This window comes from Scyliorhinus torazame, chromosome 5 (genome assembly GCF_047496885.1).
Source record: "Scyliorhinus torazame isolate Kashiwa2021f chromosome 5, sScyTor2.1, whole genome shotgun sequence".
Lineage (NCBI taxonomy): Eukaryota > Metazoa > Chordata > Chondrichthyes > Carcharhiniformes > Scyliorhinidae > Scyliorhinus > Scyliorhinus torazame.
The window spans coordinates 166,824,511-166,849,973 of NC_092711.1; the positions used below are offsets into that span (position 1 = coordinate 166,824,511).

General features: G+C 45.6%; 2 protein-coding genes across 3 annotated transcripts in view; one reads left to right on the plus strand and one right to left on the minus strand.

Moving 5' to 3' along the window:
- LOC140418022 (uncharacterized) overlaps positions 1 to 25,463 on the minus strand; it is a 59,211-nt gene that overhangs the window by 27,759 nt on the left and 5,989 nt on the right. The window contains 5 exon segments of the mRNA XM_072501452.1: positions 9,335 to 10,319; positions 10,470 to 10,640; positions 16,148 to 16,447; positions 20,635 to 20,795; positions 21,762 to 21,773. Of these exon segments, the coding sequence (XP_072357553.1) occupies positions 9,335 to 10,319; positions 10,470 to 10,640; positions 16,148 to 16,447; positions 20,635 to 20,795; positions 21,762 to 21,773 (1,629 nt within the window).
- Positions 233 to 5,913, plus strand: LOC140420506 (uncharacterized). 2 transcript variants are annotated; one of them, XM_072504511.1, is made up of 3 exons: positions 298 to 341; positions 1,173 to 1,259; positions 3,955 to 5,913. In XM_072504511.1, the coding sequence occupies exon 3, from the start codon at positions 4,295 to 4,297 to the stop codon at positions 5,663 to 5,665; it is 1,371 nt and encodes a 456-aa protein (XP_072360612.1). In that variant the 5' UTR covers positions 298 to 341; positions 1,173 to 1,259; positions 3,955 to 4,294; the 3' UTR covers positions 5,666 to 5,913. The 2 variants fall into 2 exon arrangements, with proteins under 2 accessions (XP_072360613.1, XP_072360612.1); XM_072504512.1 differs by lacking the exon at positions 1,173 to 1,259 and having other exon boundaries at positions 233 to 341.

Genomic DNA, 25,463 nt, shown 5'->3' on the forward strand with positions numbered 1-25,463 from the left:
CGGTTGCCTGGAAACCTTGTCTCGAGGAGGTTCTGTTGTCGGTTAATTTTCCCCCTTGTTCAAGGGGCGGGCGAAACAACGGGTGGGGGCGGGGAGCGCCGGGCCTGCGCACTGGAACCCGGTGACGACAGCGCGGAAGAGTAATTCCTATTGGCTGATTCGGGCAGTGCCCCATTGTGATGTCACAGCGGAAGTGAAGGAAAAAAACTCCAACATCTGTGAGTAAAACACTTTCATTTCTCCCCCTTTCCATTTCTTTTCTCATTCTGACCTTCAATTGGTGACTTGCAGCAACTGAAGGGAAAGGAAGTGAATCCAGGGAGAGTGCAGACTCTGGAAAGGTTGGTTCAGGTCTCTCTCTCTCTCTGAAAGACATTGACATCCTTTGCTCCCTCAGCTTGACACATTTATTTGTCTGGCTAGAAGGATGGTCTCTCGCCACCGGGGGTAGCAGCGCGGTTGGGTGACCTGCACGGCTTACTGCGGTTAGAGAAGAGAAAGTATGAGTTAAGGGTGCAGCAGGGGAGTTTGAGAAAAGGTGGGGGATGTTTGTGACCATGTTTGAGGAGCTGTTCGTCGTGTGGGGGGTGGTGGGGGGAATGGAAAAGGAGAAAAATCTGTACAAACCATATAGATTGTTGGGAAGAATGTTTCCCGGGGTGTTTATTTGCTGTAACCTACTTTGATACAAGTTTGAATAAAATGCATTGAAAAAATAATTAATAAATAAAAGGATGGTCTCTTTCCTGATGTTCACAATTAAAGGAAGAGAAATTGGTGGCAAATCTCAGCAGGTTTGGCAGCATCTGTAGGGAGAAAAAAGCTGACGTTTCAAATCCGATGACTCTTTGACAAAACTTTGACAAAGAGTCATTGAACTCGAAACGTCAGCTCTTTTCTCTCCCTACAGATGCTGCCAGACCTGCTGAGATTTTCCATCATTTTCTCTTTCGTTTCAGATTCCAGCACCCGCAGTAATTTTCTTTTATCACAATTAAAGGGCTGGTTTCTCCAAGAGATGGCTGACATTTAATGGGACAGTAAATTAATATCGGCTAGAGATATGTCTAGTATTTTTAAATTAGATATATTATTTATAGTCTGTAATAAAGTACATTTACTATTATTTCTGGTTGTGTAATATTGTACTGTCGCTATTTATATATTTCCAGTCATCTCTTCCCTCAAAAGGCTATTAGTCTATGGAATTCTCTTCCACAGGGATCAATGGAGTCTGTGGATCACTGAATATATTCAAGGTTGAGTTGGACAGATTTTTAATATTTCTTTTGTTATGTTTTTTACCATTTTTAAAATAATGAATGCAACAGAATAACAGAAATATTGATGGAAAATTGGTACAGTGTAGAACAACTGATACTGCCAGCATAAATACAAGCAACACATTGCAGAATTAATTCATAGCAGGATATTTGAGTGACCAGAGCCTCTAGATGAAATGCCAGATCAGTTAACAGGTTAACATAGTGAGCGGGGAAAGAGGGTAAGATTATATAAAAACAGAAGAATAACAATGCAGGGCGCATACCCCAAAATATTACAAAACAGACTAACAGCATAGTCGAATTAAAATAACATAGATGCCATAGAATCTCTATAGTGCAGAAGGAGGCCATTCGCTTCTTCAAGTCTGCACTGACCATCAGAAAAAGCACTCACAGCGGCAGACTCCCCATCCTATTCCCATAATCTGGTGCATTGATCATGGTCAACCCACCTAACCTAACATCGTTTGTGCGGAGGGGCAAGAATTCAAAAATCCTTAAAACAGTACTACAATGGAGAAGAAACATGGGAGGCCTGGCCCTCCCGAACTTGCAATACTATCACTGGGCAGCCACGGCCGAAAGAGTGAGGAGATGGGTAAAGGATCCAGACATGGAATGGGTAAGGATGGATGAGTCCTCATGTACAGGAATGATCCTCCGGGCCCTCGCCATGGCAACACTCCCATCCCCGCCAGCACCAGTCCATTGGTGGCAGCTACCCTGAGAACCTGGAACCAGATGTGGTAGCATTTCAGTCTGACCGATGTGTCCTTCATGGCCCCCATCTGCGGCAACCATAGGTTTGCACCAGCCATTCTCAACACCACCTTCAAGAGGTAGAGACAAGAAGGGGGAACACTGATGGTTAGGGACTATGACACAGGAAATAGACTAGCGACCTTAGAGAGACTGGTCCTACCAAACAGGGATGAGCTCCAGATCAAAAACTTTCTCTGCAGGGAGACACCAGCATACCCAGGAACCCTGAGAAGCACAATGCAAGAGGAGCTACTGGACGCAGACAGTCTGGGGAAAGGAAACCGTGAGGACCTGTACCGACAACTCTTAATAAGGATGCGCTCCTTACTTGACGAAACCCAGGAAAAATGGGAGAAAGTGCGAGGGATGGAAATAGGGTGGGGACTCAGGAGCGAAGCACTGAACGGGACCAACTCCACCTTCTCCTACGCAAGGCGAAGCTTCATGCAGTTGAATGTTGTGTACAGAACATACCTGACAAGAACCCGAATGAGCAGGTTCTTCTCAGAGATGGAGGACAAATGTGAATGGTGCCAGCAGGGTCCGGCAAACCGTGCCCACATGTTCTGGGTATGCCCCAGACTTGTCAAATTCTGGACAGCCTATTTAGACGCAATGTCCATGGTTATGAGGGTGGAGCCGTGCCCACAAATGGCAGTCTTCGTGGAATCGGACCAGCCAGAACTATTCATGGGGAAGTGGGTGGACGCACTTGCCTTTGCTTCTCTAATTGGCCGCTGGAGAATCCTGCTCGGCTGGCGATCAGCAGCACCACCCACAGCTGCAGACTGGCTGGCAGACCTATCGGAATTTCTCCACCTGGAGAAAATCAAGTTCACCGTCCAAGAGTCAGAGGATGGTTCCCACAAAGTGTGGAGGCCATTCACCAACTTGTTCCAGGACCTGTTTGAAGCCAGCGGCCAATGGAACACTGGGGAGGGAGGTGGACGTACGGGAGCCAACGGGATCACAGGGAGCAGGCAGGAAAAGGGGAGGGGGGGGCTACTGGGACAAGGAGGGAGAACCCAAAACCAACTGACACAGAGACCAGAGAGCCGAGAACAAAAATACAAGAAGAGGAACCCCCCAAGGGAAGGTTTAAAACAGGACAGGGAGTGCACGGGGTGGAAGGGGGAGGCCCATCAATGGGGGGGGAAGGGAGGGCACCGTCCACTTGTAAATAACAGATAACTCCCATTGTACAGTGAAGGGCCCAGGAAAGGACCCAGAAACAACGAGTGAAGGGGGCGGAGGGGAGGGACAGGAGATGGGGGGACCGGCACAAAGGAAATTGACATGCACATTGTAATCGGCAGAGTTACCCTGACTGCTTGGATAGTGTATAATAAGCATTGCCACAAGTCTGCGACTCGATGAAAAAGAGGTGAAAAAATCTGCCCCATCCAATCCCGCCTCAATTTAAAGTGTTCCTCATAATCCAGATGTGTTTCCTGTAATAAAACTATGTTGACTTTCTCCTTCAGAAAGGAGAGGATCTTTTTCCTTCTGATAGGGTGATGGATGCCCCGTACATTCCCTGAGAAAATTTGCAGATTAACTGCCGCTATTAGTTAGGCGACAGAGAGACAGGAACAGATTTTCACACCACAATCGGGCGTGTGCCATTACCCCCTCCTCCAACTCACTTTACCAAAGTCTCCTCAAACTGCTCCTTTCACGGATAAAAGCCCCGTCTGTACCAGAGTAGGATAAAGTCAACAACACATAAACCCTCCCATAATAACAACAATACAAAAGAATCACCACCACAATAGATCCAAGGGGACATTTCTCAATAAGACTGAGGACCCGGAGGATTAACCCCACGGCCAGACTGTCGTTACCCTCAGGATACCTTCTCCAAAATTAGGAAAAGAAAAGTAACTTCTGTAAATTGTTTTTACAGGATATTAGAAGAGGAGGAATTACAGACAGAAATCTCAAACGTCACATCTCAATCTGACTGAGTCTCTCAATTCCTTGGAACTGAGTATCACTGAATCAAGAAGGAGAAATGTTTGTCTTTTCTGTCGGCTTCAAAACATCAGTGAGACTGGAAAAGCCCCGAGACACACACACCTGAGTGAGAGTGTTCCAGAGCACTGACTGTGGAAAGAGCTTTAACCAGTTACAGAGCCTGAAAAAATATCACACCATTCACAGCGGGAGGGACGTGACACGTGTTCTATGTGTGTACGAGGCTTCAAAGATCGGCAAACCTGGAGAGACACGAGGAGACCCAAAATATGAAGATACCGTGGAAATGTGGGGACTGTGGGAAGGGATTCAGGTTTCCATCTGCGCTGGCCGCTCATCGGCGTATTCACACTGGGGAGAGGCCGTTCACCTGCTCTGTGTGTGAGAAGGGATTCATTCAGTTATCCACCCTGTTGACACACCAGCGAGTTCACACTGGGGAGAGGCCGTTCACTTGCTCTCAGTGTGAAAAGGGATTCACTCAGTTATCCGACCTGCGAATACATCAGCGAGTTCACACTGGGGAGAGGCCGTTCACCTGCTCTCAGTGTGAGAAGGGATTCACTCAGTTATCCCACCTGCGGAGACATCAGCGAGTTCACACTGGGGAGAGGCCGTTCACCTGCTCTCAGTGTGAGAAGGGATTCACTCAATCATCCGACCTGCAGAAACATCAGCGAGTTCACACTGGGGAGAGGCCGTTCACCTGCTCTCAGTGTGAGAAGGGATTCACTACTTCATCGAGACTGCTGGCACACCAGCGAGTTCACACTGGGGAGAGGCCGTTCACCTGCTCTCAGTGTGAGAAGGGATTCACTCAGTCATCCGCCCTGCAGAGACACCAGCGAGTTCACACTGGGGAGAAGGCGTTAACCTGCCCTCAGTGTGAGATGGGATTCACTCAGTTATTCAGCCTGCGGATACATCAGCGGGTTCACACTGGGGAGAGGACATTCACCTGCTGTCAGTGTGAAAAGGGATTCACTCAGTTATCCGACCTGCGACGACATCAGCGACGTCACACTGGGGAGAGACCGTTCACCTGCTTTCAGTGTGAGATGGGATTCACTACCTCATCGAGCCTGAGGAAACACCAGCAGGTTCACACTGGGGAGAGGCCGTTCACCTGCTCTCAGTGTGAGAAGGGATTCGCTCAGTTATCCAACCTGCGGAGACATCAGCGAGTTCACACTGGGGAGAGGCCATTCACCTGCTTTCAGTGTGAGAAGGGATTCACTCAATCATCCGACCTGCAGATACATCAGCGAGTCCACACTGGGGAGAGGCCGTTCACCTGCTCTCAATGTGAGAAGGGATTCACTACCTCATCGAGCCTGCGGAAACACCAGCAGGTTCACACTGGAGAGAGGCCGTTCACCTGCTCTCAGTGTGAGAAGGGATTTACTCAGTTATCCCACCTGCGGACACACCAGCGAGTTCACACTGCGGAGAAGCCGTTCACTTGCTCTCAGTGTGAGAAGGGATTCATTACTTCATCGAGCCTGCTGGCACACCAGCGGGTTCACACTGGGGAGAGGCCGTTCACCTGCTCTCAGTGTGAGAAGGGATTCACTCGGTTATCCAACCTGCAGAGACACCTGCGAGTTCACACTCGGGAGAAGGCGTTAACCTGCTTTTAGTGAGAGAAGGGATTCAGATATCCATACGCCCTGCAGGAACACTAGCGAGTTCACCCCTGTAAGAGGCCAATCACCTGCTCTGAGCAGGGGAGACATTCAATGATCCGTCCCATCTCCGGACACACTAGCGAGTTAATTCTGATGAAAGACCATTCATCTGCTCTCAATGTGGGGAGAGGGTTTTGTGATTCATCACACCTGTTGTGACTCCAACAAGTTCACAATAAATTACAGATGTTGGCTCCGTTGTTATTGTTTCTGCTCTCACTGACATCCAGGACTGCATTTTGTTCATTCTGACATCTGGTGAATGGTGATGATTGGAGGGTTTCTTTCTGCTGGACTGGCCGGTCTAACACCTCTGCCTCCGGTGGGCTGACCATTTTTGAGCCTCGTTGCAATTACCTGGTTCCAAGTTTGACGAGGAGCACAGAATGAAAAGGTGTTTGCACGTTGGAAGATATTTAGTTCCCAAAGCAGCCACGTTGCCATGAAGATGGGCTGTGGTGGTTACAGGGTTCTTTTGTCTAATTTATCTGGATGTTTCTCGCAGAAGGAAACTGTCATGCTATGAGGGGCAAGTTGTCTGGTAGATTGGGAAATTACAATAAACAGATCACTGAAAGTGGCAACGCAGGTGGATAAGGAGCTAAGAAGGCAGACGGCATGGTTGTCTTCATTGGTCGGGACATTGAGTATAAAAATTGGCAAGTCATGCTGCAGCTGTACAGAACCTTAGTTAGGCCACACGTGGAATATTGCCTACAATTCTGGTCACCACATTACCAAAAGGATGTGGAGGCTTTGGAGAGAGGACAGAGGAGGTTTACCAGGATGTTTCCTGGCCTGGAGGGTATTAGCTATGAGGAGAGGTTGGATAAACCCGGATTGTTTTCACTAGAGCGACAGAGTTGAGCGACGACCCGATAAAAGTTTACAAAATTGACTGGCATGGACAGAGTTGATTGTCAGAAGCTTTTTCCCAGGTTGGAAAAGTCAATTACCAGGTGACATAGGTTTAAGGTCCGAGGGGCAAAGTTTAGAGCAGATGTGTGAGGGAGGTTTTTTTTACACAGAGGGTGGTGAGTGCCTGGAACTCGCTGCCGGAGGAGGTGCTGGAAGCAGGTACGATAGTGACATTTAAGAGGCATCTTGACGAATACATGAATAGGATGGGAATAGACGGATACAGACACTGGAAGCACAGAAGGTTTTAGTTTAGACAGACATCATGATCCGAGCAGGCTTGGTGGCCAAAGGGCCTGTTCCTGTGCTGTACTGTCCTTTGTTGTTCTTTGTATGACGACAGACAATAGACCGGCAACCACTCGCATTTTATTTACATAAAATATAGATTCCTTTAAGAAGCAAAAATTAAACAGCAAAATGAAGCTATCGTGGCTGACAAGAAAAGTTAAAGATTCTATTAGATCAATGGAGGAGACTCAAAGTGGCTAAAATATTAGTGAGCCTGAGGATTGGGAACTTGTTTTAGAATTCAGCAAAGGACCAAGAAACTGATAAAGAGAAATAGAATATGAGAGCAAACTGGGGAGAAACATAAAAACTGACTGGAAAAGCTCCTATAGGAATGTGAAAAGGAAAAGATTAGCAAAGACCAATGTGGGTCCATTCCAGGCAGAGACAGGAGAGTTTATAATGGGGGATAAGGAAATGGCAGAGAAACTAAACAATGTGTGTTTGTCTTCACGGAGGAAGATACAGAAATTGTCCTAAAACACACAGAAAACCAAGGGACCAGTGAGCACGAGGGACTGAAAGAGATTAGTATTAGTGAAAAAGTAGCACTGGAGAAATTAATGTGGTTGGAAGTTAATAAATCCCCAAAAGCTGATGCTCTACATCCCAGAGTGTTGAAAGAGGCGGCTGTCGAGATAGTGGATACATTGGTGATCACCTTTCACTATTATATAGATTCTGGAATGGTTCCTGCAGATTGGAAGGTGGTAAATGTAACCCCACTATTTAAGGAGAGAGAGAAAACGGGGAACCACAGACCCATTAGCCTGACATCAGTAGGAGGGAAAATGCTACAATCTATTATAAAGGAAGTGATAACATACGAATTAGGAGCAGGAGTAGGCCACTCGGCCCCTCGTGCCTGCTCCACCATTCAATAAGTTCACGGCTGATCTGATTGAATCCTCAACTCCACCGAGACCCCTTAGAAAATACATCTGAGGAGATAGTAATAATATTCTTTATTATTATAATCTTTATTATTGTTACAAATAGGCTTACATTAACACTGCAATGAAAATCCGCTAGTCGCCTCACGCCGCCACCTGTTCAGGTACACAGAGGGAGAATTCAGAATGTCCAATTCACCTAACAAGCACATCTTTTGGGACTTGTGGGAGGAAAGCCACACAGTTTTGGGGAGAACGTGGAGACTCCGCACAGACAGTGACCCAAGCCGGGAATTGAACCCGGGTCCCTGGAGCTGTGAAGCAACAGTGCTAACCACCATGTGCCTCCACACCGCTGTTTCAGTTATGGGGAACAAGGAAATGGCAGAGGAGATTGTTTTTTGTTTAATATTTTTATTCTCCTTTTTCACATTTTCTGCCAAATTTACACCCACCAACAATAAACAATAATCAGCAACAAATATGTTAATCCCCATAACAATAACAACAATCCCACCCCCCCACCAACCCCCAAACATCAGCCCGCATGTTTACATAAACAAATGACAAAAAGGAATCTGGGATTACCCATAGTCACCCTTAATACAAGCAGCCCCCCTCCCCCAACCCTCTTCCCCCCCCCCATTCCCCCCAACTAATGTTCGATGTTATCCAGTTCTTGAAAGTGCTTAATGAATAATGCCCATGACTTGTAGAACCCCTCCATCCTTCCCCTCAGTTCAAACTTAACCTTCTCACGGGTCAAGTATTCCAACAGGTCCCCCCGCCACGCCAGGGCACAGGGTGGAGAAGCTGCTCCCAGCAGGATCCGCCTTCAGGCGATCAACGAGACGAAGGCTACAATATCTTCTGCCCCCGTTTCCAACCCTGGCTGATTTGACACCCCGAATATGGCCTCCCGGAGATCCGGGTCCAGTTTCACATGCACCACTTTAGAAATTACCTTAAAAACCTCCTTCCAGTACTCCTCTAGCTTTGGACAGGAACAAAACATATGAACGTGATTCGTGCCCCCTCCCCCCCCCCCCCCCCCCCACCCCCTCCTGCAACGCTCACACACATCCTCTACTCCTTCAAAAAATCGGCTCACCCTCACCGTCACCCTCGTGAGGTGTGCTCTGTATACCACCTTCAGCTGTATCAGCCCCAACCTCGCACATGAGGTAGAGGCATTTACTCTCCGGAGCACCTCACACCAGAACCCCTCTATAACCTCTCCCAACTCTTCCTCCCACTTTGCTTTGATCCCTTCCAGTGGTGCCTTAGCCTCCGTACACCGCTGACACTACCCCCTTCTCCAGTACCCTGATCGTCAGCACCTCCTCCAGCAATGTGGAGGCCGGTTCCTCCGGGAAGCTCTGTATCTCCTTCCTGGCAAAATCTCGAACCTGCATGTATCTAAACATTTCTCCCTGCTCCAGCCCATACTTAGCTTCCAGCTCCCTCAATCCTGCAAACCAACCTCTAAGAAACAAATCTTTTAGCGTCTTGATCCCCTTCTCTTCCCATTTCCGAAAACTTCCATCCCACCTCCCTGAACACGCTGATGTGTCTGCAGATGCGGTAACTGAGTGAATCCCTTTCCACACTCAGAGCAGGTGAATGGTCTCTCCCCGGTGTGAACACACTGGTGTCTCAGCACGTGTGCAGACCGAGTGAATCCTTTCCCACACTCAGAACAGGAGAACAGCCTCTCCCCAGTGTGAACTCACCTGTGTTCCTGCAGGCTGCATGAATGAGTGAAAGCCTTCTCACACTCAGAACAGGTGAAAGGCCTCTCCCCAGTGTGTACTCGCTGGTGTGTCAGTAGAGTCGGTAAAGCACCGAATCCCTTACCACACACGGAGCAGGTGAACGGCCTATCTCCAGTGTGAACTCGCTTGTGTCGCAGCAGTTTAGATGAATCACTGAATCCCTTCCCACATCCCGAGCAAGTGAATGGCCTTTCCCCAGTGTGAATTCGCTCATGTTTATACAGGTCTGATGAATTACTGAATCTCTTTACACACTGAGAGCACGTGAATGGTCTCTCCCCAGTGTGAACCCGCTGGTGTTTATACAGGTCTGATGAATTACTGAATCCCTTTACACACTGAGAGCAAGTGAATGGTCTCTCCCCAGTGTGAACCCGCTGGTGTTTATACAGGTCTGATGAATTACTAAATCCCTTCCCACACTCGGAGCAGGTGAATGGTCTCTCCCCAGTGTGAACCCGCTGGTGTTTATACAGGTCTGATGAATTACTGAATCCCTTCCCACGCTCAAGGCAAGTGAACGGCCTCTCCCCGGTGTGAATTCGCTGGTGGGATTGCAACGTGGATAAATGACTCAAACCGCTTCCACACTCAGGGCAGATGAACGGTCTCTCCCCAGTGTGACTGCGGTAATGAGCCTCCAGTTGTGACGGGTATTTGAATCTCTTGCCACAGTCCTCACATTTCCATGGTTGCTGCATGCAGTATGTGTCTCTCTCCAGGTCCGATGATCAGTTGAAACCTTGTCTTCACAGCGAACACGTGTATGGATTTTCCCCTCTCTGAATGGAGCGATGTTTCTTTGGGCTGTGGAGCTGGTTAAAGCTCATTCAATATCTGCACTAGGACACTCTCACTCAGGTATGTGTGTCTTGGTACTTTTCAGATTGCAAAGTTGCTGAAAATCCTTTGAAGCCAACAGATGAGACAAACTTTTCTTCTTCTGGATTCAAAGTCTGATAATATTCAGCCCCAAAGAGTCGAGTGACTCTGTCAGATCGTGTTGTGATGTCTGAGATATCTGACTGGAATTCGTCCTCTTCTAATATACTGTAAAAACAATTTACAAAATACATCACTGTCAGTGCAGGATAGAAATTCAGAACAGACAATTCTAGTTGCCATGGAACATTCTTTCCTCTCTTGTTCCCCAAAAGCTGTGAATCTCCATCGCACACATTCTCCCTCCATTCTCGCTCCGCTTTTCCCAGTAAATACTCAATAATACCGCACTAAAAATGTGTGTAATATACAGGACTTGATTACAGGACTGGAGACTGATGGGGCTGTGAGGGAGATAGTTATTTCAACAGTGAGATGTGAGAGATCTGCAACTCGCTGCCTATGAGGGTGGAGGAAGCACAGACGATCATCATTTCAAAATAAAAGTGTGAGGAAATAAACTTGCAGAGTAATGGGGATATCGAGGGGGGAATGTGACTGATTGGATTTCTCTACAAAGTCGGCATGGATTGGGTTACTGAATGGAATCCAAGTGTCGTAATCATCATAGAATTTATATCATAGAATTTACAGTGCAGAAGGAGGCTATTCGGCCCAGCGAGTCTGCACCGGCTCTTGGAAAGAGCACCCTACCCAAGATCAACACCTCCACCCTATCCCCATAACCCAGTAACCCCACCCAACACTAAGGTCAATTTTGGACACTAAGGGCAATTTATCATGGCCAATCCACCTAACCTGCACATCTTTGGACTGTGGGAGGAAACTGGAGCACCCGGAGGAAACCCACGCACACACGGGGAGGATGTGCAGACTCCGCACAGACAGTGACCCAAGCCAGAATCGAACCTGGGACCCTGGAGCTGTGAAGCAATTGTGTTATCCACAATGCTACCGTGCTGCCCTAAATAAATGTGTCAAGCTGAGGGAGCAAATGTCTTTAAGAGAGAGAGAGAGCTGGGTCAACCTTTCCAGAATCTGCACCCTCCCTCGATTCACTTTCTTTCCCTTCAGTTGCTCCGAGTCGCCAATTGAAGGTGAGAATGAGAAAAGAAATGGAAAGGGGGAGAAAATAAAGTGTTTTACTCACAGATGTTGGGGACAGGAGGAGGTTTCAGTCTGTGGGGAGCTCAATCTTCATTCACTCAAAGTCCGCCTTCTGATTAGCTGGAGGATCAGAGTCCTTCCGGTCCACCAACTTTTGCTATTGGTTAATACCGTAACAGGACGTTCAGGGGGGTGGGCTCGACTCTGCACCACATGCGCAGCTTCCCTCTCTTGAACATGCATAGGCCTGGGTCGCGGGCGCGGTGGAAAGAGCGGTTTCACCAACGCTGGGGATTGTGGGAGATGCGGCCGTCATTACTCATCCAAAGCCCAGTCTCCAAACTCCTGGGTGACAAGTAGCGGTGGGAGGGCAGTGACCCCACACTGATACAACGTACACGTGGGTAGTCACTGGATTTGATTGCGTGCTCCCCTTAGCAAAACAGTTTGTTAACTCTAGGTGTAAAGATTTAGATACATGTGTGACATATTGGGGAGGGCAATAAGTGAATGTGAAACTGAACCCGAGAGTCAGCACCTTCAGGGGAGGAGAATTGTGGATAAGCAGCAGGAGTAATTCTGGTGGGAGGATTATTTCTTAATTTCTATCCTGTACTGACAGTGATGACATTTGCAAACTCATTCATCAGATAGGTGGATTTGAAGACAGAAATTGCAAGCCAGGCACCTCGTTGTCATCTGACAGATTCAGTTAATTCATCAGGATCTGAATATCATGAACCATTGAATCTAGAAGGAGAAATTATGATCTGTCAGCTTTCAAATAATTTAAATATTACTTTCACTGGAAAGGCACAAGGACTCATCCAAGTGAGAGTTCCACTGCACTGACTGTGCAAAGCCTGAAATATTATCACAACATTCACATTGAGGAGAAACCTTTCCTGGTGTTCTGTATGTGGATGAAACTTCAACTGAGCATTGAACCTGAAGAGACACAAGGACACACACCAACGGAGGAACAATCATCAAGGTCCCCGATAATTTTAATGTCGATTGGGAGAATCAGATTCGCAAAAATATCCTAAAAAATGGGTTCAGAGTCTTTTTGGAACAATTTCTTGGAGCCATACATTTTAGAGCCAACCAGGGAGCAGACTATCCTCGATCTGGTAATGTGCAACAAGACAGGATTAGTCAATAATCTCATTGTGATGGAGCCTCTAAGTCACATTGATCATAATATAATAAAATTCCACTTTCAGTTTGAAGGTGAGAAGTGCTGGTCTAAGGGCGGCACAGTGGAGCAGTGGTTAGCATAGCTGCCTCATGGCGCTGAGGACCTGAGTTCGATCCCGGCCCCGGATCACTGTCCATGTGGAGTTTACACATTCTCCCCATGTCTGTGTGGGTCTCACCCCCACAACCCAAAGGTGTGCAGTGTAGGTGGATTGGCCACGTTAAATTGCCTTTTAATTGGAAAAAAAAGAATGGGGTACTCTAAATCTTTTTTAAAAGTGCTGGCCTAAGTTAAAAACTAAATAAAGAGAACTCTGAAGGGTATGAAGGGAGAGCTGGCGAAAGCGAACTTGGGAAGCTAGGTTGAAAATTGGGACATCAGTATGGAAGTGAGTGACTTTGAATAACTCTCAGCAAACATTTATGCCAGAGAGAAAGAAAGGCTGTTTGAGAAGAATGCATCATCCATGGTTAAATAAGGAAGTCAAGGAATGTATTAAATTGAAAGAAACACCATCAAAATCTACAAAGGTTAGTGTTCATTCAAAAGTTGGGCAGATTTTAGAATCAGCAAAGAATGAGTAAAAGATAAGAAACAGGCAGAAATTAGAGTATGAGGGTAAACATTCTCGGACTACAAAAGTAGATAGTAAAGGTTTCTGCAAGTATTTGAAGAGGAAAAGAGTGACTAAATCCAGGTTGGTCCTCTGGAGAGTGAGCCTGGGAAATTGATCATGGAAAACAAAGAAATGATGGAGGCTTGAAATAGGTATTTTGTGTCTATCGTCACGGTACCAGACCGAGAACAATTCACAAAGATAATTGAAAATCGAGAGGTAATAGGGAGGGAGGAACACAGAACAATCACCAGAGAAAAGATGCCAGGAAAACTATTGAACCTAAAGGCTGACAAGTCCCCAGGACTGGGTGACCTGCATTCTTGGGCTTTAAAAAAAGTGGTGGCAAAGAGAGTAGATGTATTGGTTATAATCCCACAAAATTCCTTAGATTCTGGAAAGGTCCCAGTGGATTGGAAAATAGAGAATGTAACACCTCTATTCCAGAAAGGAGGGAGGCAGAAAGCAGGAAACTATAGGCCAGTTAGCCTAACATGTGTGACAGGGAAAGTGCGAGAATCCATTATTAAGGAGGTTACAGCAGATTACTTAGAAAATGTAAACATTATTACTTTTTATTTATAACGAGAACTACCATGAAATATGCAGTAAATGCAACTGGTTAACTACAAGTTAATACCTAATACCCACATCAACCTGCCCCACCCTCTCTCTCTCATACACACACACACAAGACAGACAACCGCAAAGGGGTGGAAAGGGGCAAAAAAATTCAAAATTGGAGGAAAGAGTCTTTCTTCACAACAAGCTTGCAGATTAAAGTCTTTGGTTTGCAGTCTGTAAAGATCTTCTTTGGAGATTCATTCATTCAGGTACTCTCTACATTAAAAATGCAGGAGTCAAACCTTTTCTGGAGAGACACCTTAGTTCACGTCAAACTTTGCTTTCAGTTTGTAGTTTGTCTTTCGGTCCCTGTAGTCTCAGAAATACAGCACCCACCAGGCTCTCTGGAGAGAGAGCCAGCCCTCACAATGGCCTTCTGGGGAGAGTTAGCTGGACCTTTTTGGAGAGAGTTAGATGTATCAGCGTGCTGCCAGAGTCAAAACTGATACCAAACTGATATCTTGGGACTCGGAAAAGCATTCTAGTGGAATAATATCCAATCACCACCTGTTACTGGACAGATCACAGATCTTTGGGCCAATTCATTGGCAACCGGCCAAATCAATCAAATGGACGTTTCATTATGAGATATGCAAGACATAAATCACAGACGTTCAATCCATCCCCATTATACAAGTTACCTACCCAGTCTTTATATTGGTAACTAGTCAGCCCTTAAACCCATGACAAAGCATCTGCAATCACATTATCCTTTCCAGGAATATGTACAATTGTAACATTGAACTGTTGTAATAATAAACTCCAATGGAATAATCTTGCGTTCCAGGTTTTAAACTTCTCTACAAATGCAAATAGATTATGGTCTGTGTAACAATGCTTTGCTGATTGTCATGTTGGACATGTACTACGAAGTGCTAAAGGGCTAGTCGCAAGGCCAAGGCTCAATGATGGAATACTTTCTTTGGCACAGACTGAATTTGTTTCTAAAAATACCTCCCTAGCCTCTTTATTCCTTCATTGTTGTCCTGTAGTAGCACTGCCCCTACTCCCAGGTCACTGGCATTTGTGGCCATTTTAAATGGTCTGGAAATGTCTGGGATGGCCAGCAATGGTTCGCCCACCAACATGGATGTCAATCTGTCAAACCCTACTTGGCGTTCTGTGGATCATTGCATTTTTAATTGTTTCCGCTACATATCGAACGTGCTTTTTATTTCAGTTTCTAACTGAGGAGGATTTTGCTTTATTAGTTCAGAATTTCTGATGTTTACTTCATGATTTGTTAACCGAGTGCCGCTTGGTGCTTCCATTCAATTCTATTCATACCCTTTCAGCATCTTTGTTATATCTGCCCCTTTCTGGGTGTCGTGCAATGTAAAGATGTGGAGATGCCAACATTCGACTGGAGTGGGCTCAGTAAGAAGTCTTACAACACTAGGTTAAACTCAAACAGGTTTGTTTCGGATCATTAGCTTTCGGAGCACAGCTCCTTCATCACCTGATGAAGGAGCTGTGTTCTGAAAGCACGTGTAATGTAATCAGTCTTTTCTGATTGTCCAATAAATGTTTATCCATATTTCAAAGATTTGCTACAGTCAAACAAAAAGCACTATTGTCAATGCTGAGGGAAATATTTGGTTCATTTTAAATCCATAAACACTCTCCAACCCCTCCACCTTTACATGCTCTCTTTTCTTGCACATGGTTACTTTCAGAAATAAGAACCATTCTTTGTTTTACAGCTTCTACCTCCTCTTTGGAGTTTTCGTAATCACAACTCTTATCCCGATTTAGCAATACAGACCTTCAGAATCAGAGGATAACACATTGTTGGACCCATGCATTTTCTGTTTTTTGTTACCAGATGTGGTGACAGAATCACGACATAGGTCTCCATTCACCTTCCTCTTAGTTTTAAAAGATATTGATGACTGATTATTTCATCTCCTTTGCCATTTGCTCCCTTTAAGAAGCACTGTGGATCTTTAAAAGGATGTGGGTGAACCAGCTTAGTGCCACTTCTCAGTCCTCGTCCTGACTAACTGATGCTGTGCTATCAAGGAAATGTTGCTTCAAAGGAGGCATGCTGTGGGAAATATTTCCCCTGAAGGGGATAGCAATGGATTTACTACAAGGGACTTTAACAAATCACTTTTAGAAAAGTCCAATTCACTTTCTTCCTCCAATTTTCTGCCTTCATTCTGAGCTCTGGGAGAATTACTTGTCATTGGCACAAGATCAGTTAGTGACAGGTCTATTTGGTAATAGCTGTTCATCATCACTCCATAATCAGAAGCAAAATTGAATTTGGTACTCTCGTCTGTCTCTTCATCACTGTCACTACTATTAAATTCAAACTCCTCTTTCCTATGGTCACCTTCAGTCTTAGAATTCTGAGAATCTGGTTCACTGTTTGATCTGTGATTAACATCTTTCAACATTTTTCTTTGAGTAATTTAATGCCCAATGAGTTTTCTTAATTCCCACATGCCCTACTGTTGGTATTTCATGTGATAACTGCAGTAATTCTCTCACACCCTCTGTTATCATGGTTGAATCTACAACCGTCACTCCTGCCAAATCATTCCCCAAAAGTAAATCTATTCCGTCCACTGGGAATTTCTCAGCCAGCCCAACAACTACTGGACCTGACACGAGATCACACTCCAATTGTACTTTATACAATGGGACTGGAATACAATCTCCACTTTTCCCATTCACTAATTCCTCAGCTTTCATTGAGTCTCTGAAAGAAGAAACAAATCCTTCTCCAGTAAGAGAGTTTGCGTAGCCCCTGTATCCCTTAAGATTGTTATGGGTTTGGCACATGTTGGACATGTAAAGTCACAGTTTGTGGCTTAAGAAAAGGAGTGGGAAAACAGACTCAATCAAACAGGATAAGCCAGTGGGTTTTATTAAAGTGGGAGGAAAAAACATTGTCCCAGTGGAAAAGTGCAACAGAGTGTAGAGCCTATTGAGAGGTTGGTGGATAAGCAGGTAACATAACTTTTTAAGGATATTTGTGAGGGTGAGGTTTACTCGTGTGTACAAGGTGGAGTAGGTAAGGAGATTCAGATCTTGAGGGATACAGGAGCAAGTCAATCTTTTTTTTAATAAACATTTTATTGAGGCATTTATGGTATTACAACGACAACAAAATAAACAATGTCCATGTAAATATAAACATAGTGCAAAAGCCGTCTTTCACCCTTACAGGGACCACCTTTACTAACCCCCTACTCTAAACTAAGCGAAACCCGAATCCCCCCTCACCACACCGATGCTCCCTCCACTCCCACATTCCTCCTCAATTGCCCCCCCCCCCCCCCCCCCGCCTTCTGCTGATGGTTAATTTTCCCCAAAGAAGTCGACGAACGGCTGCCACCTCCGGGCGAACCCTAACACTGACCCTCTCAAGGCGAACTTGATTTTTTCCAAACAGAGAAAGCTAGCCATGTCAGTTAGCCAGGTCTCCGTCTTCGGGGGCTTTGGGTCCCTCCAGGCTAATAGTATCCATCTCTGGGCTACCAGGGAAGCAAAGGCTAGAACGTTTGCCTCTTTCTCCTCCTGGATTCCCGGGTCTTCCGACATTCCAAAAATCGCCACCTCTGGACTCGGTGCCACCCTTGTTTTTAACACCTTGGACATGACATCCGCAAACCCCTGCCAGAATCCCCTAAGCATCGGGCATGCCCAGAACATATGGACATGGTTCGCTGACCCTCCTGCACACCTTGCGCACTTATCTTTTACCCCAAAGAACCTGTTCATACGGGCCACTGTCATGTGGGCCCGGTGAATGACCTTAAATTGTAGCAGGCTGAGCCTGGCACATGTTGTGGACGCGTTGACTCTACTCAACCCGTCCGCCCAGAGACCATCCTCTATCTCTCCTCCTAACTCCTCTTCCCATTTGTGTTTCAGCTCCTCAGTCTGCGTCTCCTCTGACCCCATAAGTTCCCTATTAATGTCCGAAACCCTCCCTTCTCCCATACACATTCTGGAAACTACCCTGTCCTGTATCCCCCTTGGTGGTAGGAACGGGAAGGTTGAGACCTGCCTGCGTACGAAGTCCCGTACCTGGAGGTACCTAAACTCATTTCCCCTAACCCAATCCAAATTTCTCCTCCAGCTTTCTCAGGCTAGAAAAGCTCCCCTCCATAAACATATCTCCCATCCTCTCAATCCCTGCACTCTGCCAACTCCGGAACCCTCCATCTAACCTTCCCGGGGCAAACCGGTGATTATTACAGATTGGAGACCACACCGATGCTCCCTCCACTCCCACATTCCTCCTCAATTGCCCCAGAGCATCAGGGCTGCCACCACCACGGGCTAGTGGAGTACTGTGCCGGCGGGAATGGCAGAGGCGCCGTTATCAATGCCCCCAAACTGGTGCCGTTGCATGATGCCGCCTCCACACGCTCCCATATCGACCCTCCCCCCACCACCCACTTCCTGATCATGGCTATATTCACCGCCCAATAATAATTACTAAAGTTCAGCAGCGCCGGCCCGCCCTTCCCCCGGCTCTGCTCAAGCATCCCCTTTTTTACTCGCAGGGTTTTACTCACCCATACAAAGCCAGTGATCACCTTATTGACCCGTTTATAGAAGGACCATGGAATAAAGATGGGGAGACACTGAAACACAAACAGGAATCTCGGGAGGATCGTCATTTTCACTATCTGCACCCTCCCAGCTAGTGACAACGGAAGCGCGTCCCACCTTCGGAAATCGCCCTTCATTTGGTCTACTAATCGGGCCAAATTTAACTTGTGTAGCCGTTCCCATTCCCGCACCACCTGAATGCCTAGGTATCGAAAGCTTCCCCCTACCACCCTAAACAGCAGCTCCCCCAATCACCTCTCCTGACCTTTGCCTGGATCACAAACATCCCACTTTTCCCCATATTCAGTTTATAACCCGAAAACAGGCCAAATTCCCCCAGAATCCTCATAATTTCATCCATCCCTCTAGTGGGTCCGAAACATATAGGAGCAGGTCGTCTGCATATAGAGAGACTCTGTGTTCCACTCCCCCCCCGGACCATCCCCTTGAGGCTCTCAGTGCAATTGCCAGCAGCTCTATGGCCAACGTGAACAGGAGTGGGCATCCCTGTCCCGTCCCCGATGCAGCCTGACATAGTCCGATGTTGACCTGTCCGTCCGTAGCTCGCAACCTGATACAACTGCCTGACCCAGTCAATAAAGGCCTGCCCTAATCCAAACCACCCCAGTACCTCCTGCAGATATTCCCATTCCACCCAATCAAATGCCTTCTCTGCATCCATTGCGACCACTACCTTCACGTCCCTACCTTCTGGGGGCATCATAATCACATTTAACAACCTTCTTATATTGGCCGCCAACTGCCTACCCTTAACAAATCCCGTCTGGTCCTCCGCAATCACGGCCGGAACGCAGTCTTCAATCCGAGAGGACAAGATTTTGGCCAGCAGTTTGGCGTCCACATTTAGTAGGGATGACCTATAGGTTCCGCATAGCCCTGAGTCCTTGTCCCGCTTCAGGATCAATGAGATAGTGGCCTGTGACATCGTCGGGGGAAGCACCCCAGGTTCCCTTGCCTCATTGTATGTCCCCATCAACAGCCACCCCAATAGCCCAGAGAACCTTTTACAGAACTCCACTGGATACCCGTCTGGCCCCGGGGCTTTACCCGACTGCATGGCCTTCAGTCCCTCTGCTATTTCGTCCAACCCAATCGAGGTCCTCAGCCCTTCTCCAAACCCCCCGTCCACCTTCGGGAACTTCAGCCCCCCCTAAAAAGTGCCTCATTCCCTCCGGCCCAGCTGGGGGTTCCGACCCATACAACCTGCTGTAAAACTCCTTGAACGCCTTATTCACCCCTGCTGAGTCTCCGACCACGTTTCCGTCCCCATCCTTTACTTTCCCTCTCTTCCTGGCTGCCTCCCTCTTTCTAAGCTGCTGTGCAAGCATTCTGCTGGCCTTCTCACCATGTACATATATCGCCCCCTCACATTCCTCAGCTGTTCCATCACCTTCCCTGTAGTTAACAAGCCGAACTCCGCCTGTAGCCTCTGTTGCTCCCTTAGAAGCCCTGCCTCTGAGTTTTCCACATACCTCCTGTCAACCTGCAGTATCTCCTTTATCAGTCCGTCCGTCTCTTGCTCTGTCGGCTTTCTCTCTGTGGGCCCGTATCGAGATCAGCTCCCCTCTAACCACCGCCTTCATTGCCTCCCAGGCACCACCGCCGAAACCTCACCTGTGTCATTGATTTCCAGGTAGTTCTGAATATATTTGAGCAAGTCAATCTTTAATGGTGAGAAATGGTTTGGGAGGAGTTTTGGCAGAAAATGTGGTCATTTGTGGAATATGGGGTTGGTTTAGCACAGTGGGCTAAATAGCTGGCGTGTAATGCAGAACAGTGCCAGCAGCACGCGTTGAATTCCTGTACCGGCCTCCCCGAACAGGTGCCGGAATGTGGCAACTAGGGGCTTTTCACAGTAACTTAATTGAAGCCTACTTGTGACAATAAACGATTATTATTATTATTTAGTGGTGAGAGCAGTAGTGTGCCACTATGTAAGGTATGGCGAGAGAGTTCAGTGAAAAGTGGTGAAGTGGTAGTAGGAGTAAAAGAAAAATTACCTTTTTAGGATAAGATTTATCCTAGATAATAATATACCTGGATCACAGGTGGGAGTGCAACCTACTATGGTTGAAAAGCCAGTGGAAAGTGGAACTGAGATGTTGCAAGAAATAGATCCAGGAGTGTTTCCTAATTGTGTGGTAATCAGATCACAAAACCACTGGTTAAGACAGGAGGAAGAGAATTTGAGGAGTGCCAATAGGGAGGCTGAGGTTCAGTTGTCAGAAAACATGTTTGATCAGATGGTTGGTAAAAACAAGAGCAGGTGGTGGATGAAGTGGATAATTTTAGTTCAAGCAAGTTGGTTCAATGGGGAGAATGTGCAGTTCCGCAGACAGTGACCCAAGCTGGGAATCAAACCTGGGTCCCTGGTGCTGTGATGCAACAGTGCTAACCACTGTGCTACCATGCCACACCGGTAGTGACACAAGAGGTGATTATACTAGTATCTGGTCAGGACTGGAGCTGTCTCACAGTTTTATAGAGAGCATCGTCTGTGGTGGAGGCTGAAGAGCTTGTACAAATGTAGCCAGAATGTTCAGCAAACGTTTGCATGCACTGACTGTTGTTTTGCACTGTCCAAATGCACCAGCACTTACCCATTATTTTTGGCTATCCTCAACAGACACAGAATACAAAGCAGCTGATAAATGTGAAGAACAGATGATGAATGCTGCAGCATCGATAGCAACCTGTCTGACCATCAAGAGAAGAATTCTGCTGTCAGAGCCAGGCAACTACATATCACTGAATTGTGTGTTTTTTTAAATTTAGAGTATCCAATTATTTTTTCTAATTAAGGGGCAATTTAGCATGGCCAATCCACCTATCTTGCACATCTTTGGGTTGTGGGGGTGAGACCCACGCAGACACGGGGAGAATGTGCAAACTCCACACGGACAGTAACCCAGGGCCAGGATCGAACCTGGGACCTCGGCGCCGTGAGGCAGCAGTGCTGACCACTGTGCCACCATTCTGTGCATTTATCACTGAATTGTTGATGAAGCTTTTCTTGTGTAATCTTGGGAGGCCACCCTGACCGTTGAAATCTCTCTCGCTCGAAGTAGTGGTTAAATTTATGCTAATGACTGTGACATGTGAGAAGACTAAAATGGACTATACTCACGTGTATGTTAGCCTGTTGAAAAATGTAAAATGTTATTATAGATTATAAGTTGCATGTAATCAGAAGAAATGTTTAAAGTTAAAAAGTTTTTAGAAAAATAAAGCCATCTGCGGACGTTGCTGGTTCATTTTTTTAAAGGGGAAGCTGTGACGATTGGAAGATTTTAGGAAAATTGGATCATAAATGTATTGGGCAATTTCAGGGTTAAAAGCGTGGGGTTAGAGTGTGATTCACTGCAGAGGTCCTGTTTTTATTTTAAAGAAGGATCCTGTTTGGCAGGGCCTGGGTGTTTTTAGTAGCCAGAAGGTGAAATTGACAAAGGAATGTGTTTTTTCAGTCTGGACTAATGGACTGTGGTCTGACTGGGAAAGTATTTGTGGAATGAATGTACTTTGCAGCTGTCAGAGATCATTTGTTTTCCAGCTTAGGGAGACGAGGTCATTGCTGGGTGCAACCAAGGAAGTCAGAAAGACATTTTAAAAATCTTTAAAGATCAGTTTTTGGAGAAAGATTTGGAGAGAGGAGTTGAATTCTGGGTCCACAATTCTCCCACAGTAAGACAGATTGAGAGCTGTATCTTTCTTTTCCTGTTGTTTAATGGGGGATTGAGTAGTAGTGCTTAAATGGGTAATTGTAAGCTGTTGTTTTTGGGTGTGAAGTTAAAAAGTTTAATATTGTAGCCACAATAAAGTTTTCTTTTAAACATAACCAAACCCTATTTCTTCATGCAATCACTCCTGGAACGAATCATTCTTTCCGCAGCCTTACAAATAAACTGAAATATTGGGGTCCTGTATCCCAGCCACTGTTGGGGTCTGGTCTGGGATCGGAACAGTGACCGATGTAACAATTGGTTGGAGGTCCATTTCCCATTCAGTCCTCCAGCACGGTAGCATTGTGGATAGCACAATTGCTTCACAGCTCCAGGGTCCCATGTTCGATTCCCGGCTTGGGTCACTGTCTGTGCGGAGTCTGCCCATCCTCCCTGTGTGTGCGTGGGTTTCCTCCGGGTGCTCCGGTTTCCTCCCACAGTCCAAAAATGTGCAGGTTAGGTGGATTGGCCATGATAAATTGCTCTTAGTGTCCAAAATTGCCCTTAGTGTGGACCTTGGGTAGGGTGCTCGTTCCAAGAGCCGGTGCAGACTCGATGGACCGAATGGCCTCCTTCTACACTGTAAATTCTATGATGTATGCCACTCTATTAGTGCAACACCCATGGAAGTTTACCAACTGGGATGCAGGCCCCATTATTCTCAGCTAATTTCAGCCCTCAGCTCCGTCGCCTGGCTGTCATTGATATGAGCAGTAGAGAGACAGAAAGGTGCAGAGGAGCAAGTGGGAAAAACTTGTGGCTCGAAATCAACACTTCAACATTTGGCAGTTAAATCGATGTTATTTAATTATTAGATTGAGGCAAAGGTTAAAGTATAACTTTTCCTTTCTAACTAGTGTCTGCCTTGGCTCAGTGGGCAACTCTCTCACCTCTGGATCAGAAGGTTAAATCCCAGTTAGGGTCCTGTGGACAAAAACCAGTTCCAACATTCCTCGTCCCAGCACTGAGGGAGTGCTGCACTGTCAGAACAGCCTTCTTTCAAATAAGATGTTAAACTGAGGCTCTGTCTGCCCCTCTCAGGTGGATGTAAAAGTTCCCACAGCCACTATTTTGAAGAAGAACAGGGGAGTTATCCCCGGTGTCCAGGTCAATATTTATCCCTCAGTCAACATCACTAAAAACAGATCATCTGCTCATTATCACATTGCTGTGTGTGGGATCTTGCTGTGTGTAAATTGGCTGCTGCGTTTCCTCCATTACAACAGTGACTACACTTGAAAAGTACTTCATTGGCTGTAAAGCACTTTGGGACATCCTGTGGTTGTGAAAGGTGCTATAGAAATGCAAGTTTTTAAATTGAAGATTAATGTTATCTGATCTTGTTATCTGGAACTTAATTGATTTCAGCTACCCACAAATTACCACTTAATAAATTCACTTTGGTTCGGATAAGACTTCAACCAATTAAGGCAAATTCAGAATCCTCTGGATAGTAAATTTTAAAAGTTTATTAAATGAAAAAGGTTTACTAAACAACTTTAAGACATTGACTTTTACAACTTTATGCGGGTGATCAGTCTGTAGAAGTGTAACCCTCTCTGGCTCCTTCTGTGACAGTAATTCTTGTGGAATTCCGCCTCGGGAGTCTGGCTCCTTCTTTGACAGTAATTTCCTTGGAACTCGGCCTCGGGAATCTTCAGTACTTGGCCTGCAAGGAAGACCTTCGGAACCTCTACTTTTATCCCCAAAGTGACCATTACCTCACGTCAGAGTTGGGCCTGTTGTAACATGATAATTGCTCAATTTGGTTACTAGATTAATTAAATTGGATCCCCAATTACTTATACTGCCTACTCTCATTATCTTAGACAGGAATACAATCGAACTGTTTCATACTATCCCTTTATCTGATTCTATACAATCCCTTATTCATACAGTTTCAAATGTTGAGGCTAATTTGAGCTTGAAGGTCTCTCTTGCCAGTACATTTATCTTCATTTCGTATTTTTTTAAATACACATCAATTAAGATTGTACATTTTTACAGCAAATGTAAAAAGACTTTTAGTCTTTCACTATAACTACTGATTCATGATGGATTCCTTAGCTGCAATTTGATTAAGCCTCACTAGGTATTACTGCTACTGCTGGTAGCTCATTAATACAGTAATCTAATTCATACATTTGGTTAATATAAGATACACTGGTTTAAAAAGACAGGTTGTGGAAAGCAATATCTTTCTTTTTTACTAATTTTGATCAGGTGGAATAATACGCTTATTCTTGAGCCAGACTTGGGTATAACATGGTAGCCCGCTGCTTATCAAAATACTTTCTTTGTATAAACAATTTATGCTAGCTCTGCAGTTTAGAAACATTTGGGTTGTACAATCTTAATGTATAAAAGAACAATTCAGCCATTACAATTTTATCGATTACATTGTTTCACGAATTCTAATCAACTGATTTGTGACTGGCTTCCAACATGAAATCCATATGTGATGAACAAAGAAATGTTGCATAATCGGTGCAAGACGCTGGATGTTAGAGTTTAAAATGGCTTCCTTGACCTTGTTACTTAAAGCCATAAATATGGTGGAAAAGTGATGGAATTATAAAATTAAATGGATTTCCCAGTCCTACCTACAGTTTTGTACATTACAACAATGACTACACTTAGCACTACACTCATTAAGCTTCACCCAATGTCTGTGTATTTACATTGTGTATTTATTGTATGTCCTCTGTTTTTCATGTATGCAACAATCTGCCTGGACTGTATGCAGAACAATACTTTTCACTGTACCTCAGTACAAGTAACAATATATCTAAATGTAAAATCTAAATCTTTTGGAGCCGCTGTGATACTATCGAAAATGATCTTTTTCTTTAGATTTTCCACAAACTTGGTCCCCTCATCAAAATGATTGACAAAGATTGAGCTTTAATTTTGAGCAATATTTTGATTCTTTCTGAAATTCTCAATGAAAATCCAAACACACTAGATCCTGAATAATTTGTTTTTAAAACACAGGCAAGTTGTTGTGATCAGGAGTGCGTTACCTGAAAAGGGTGCAAGAAACATATTCAACTCTTTCTTTCAAAAGAAAATTGGACTATCTGGCATTAGCACGTTCGGCCAAATGGTCT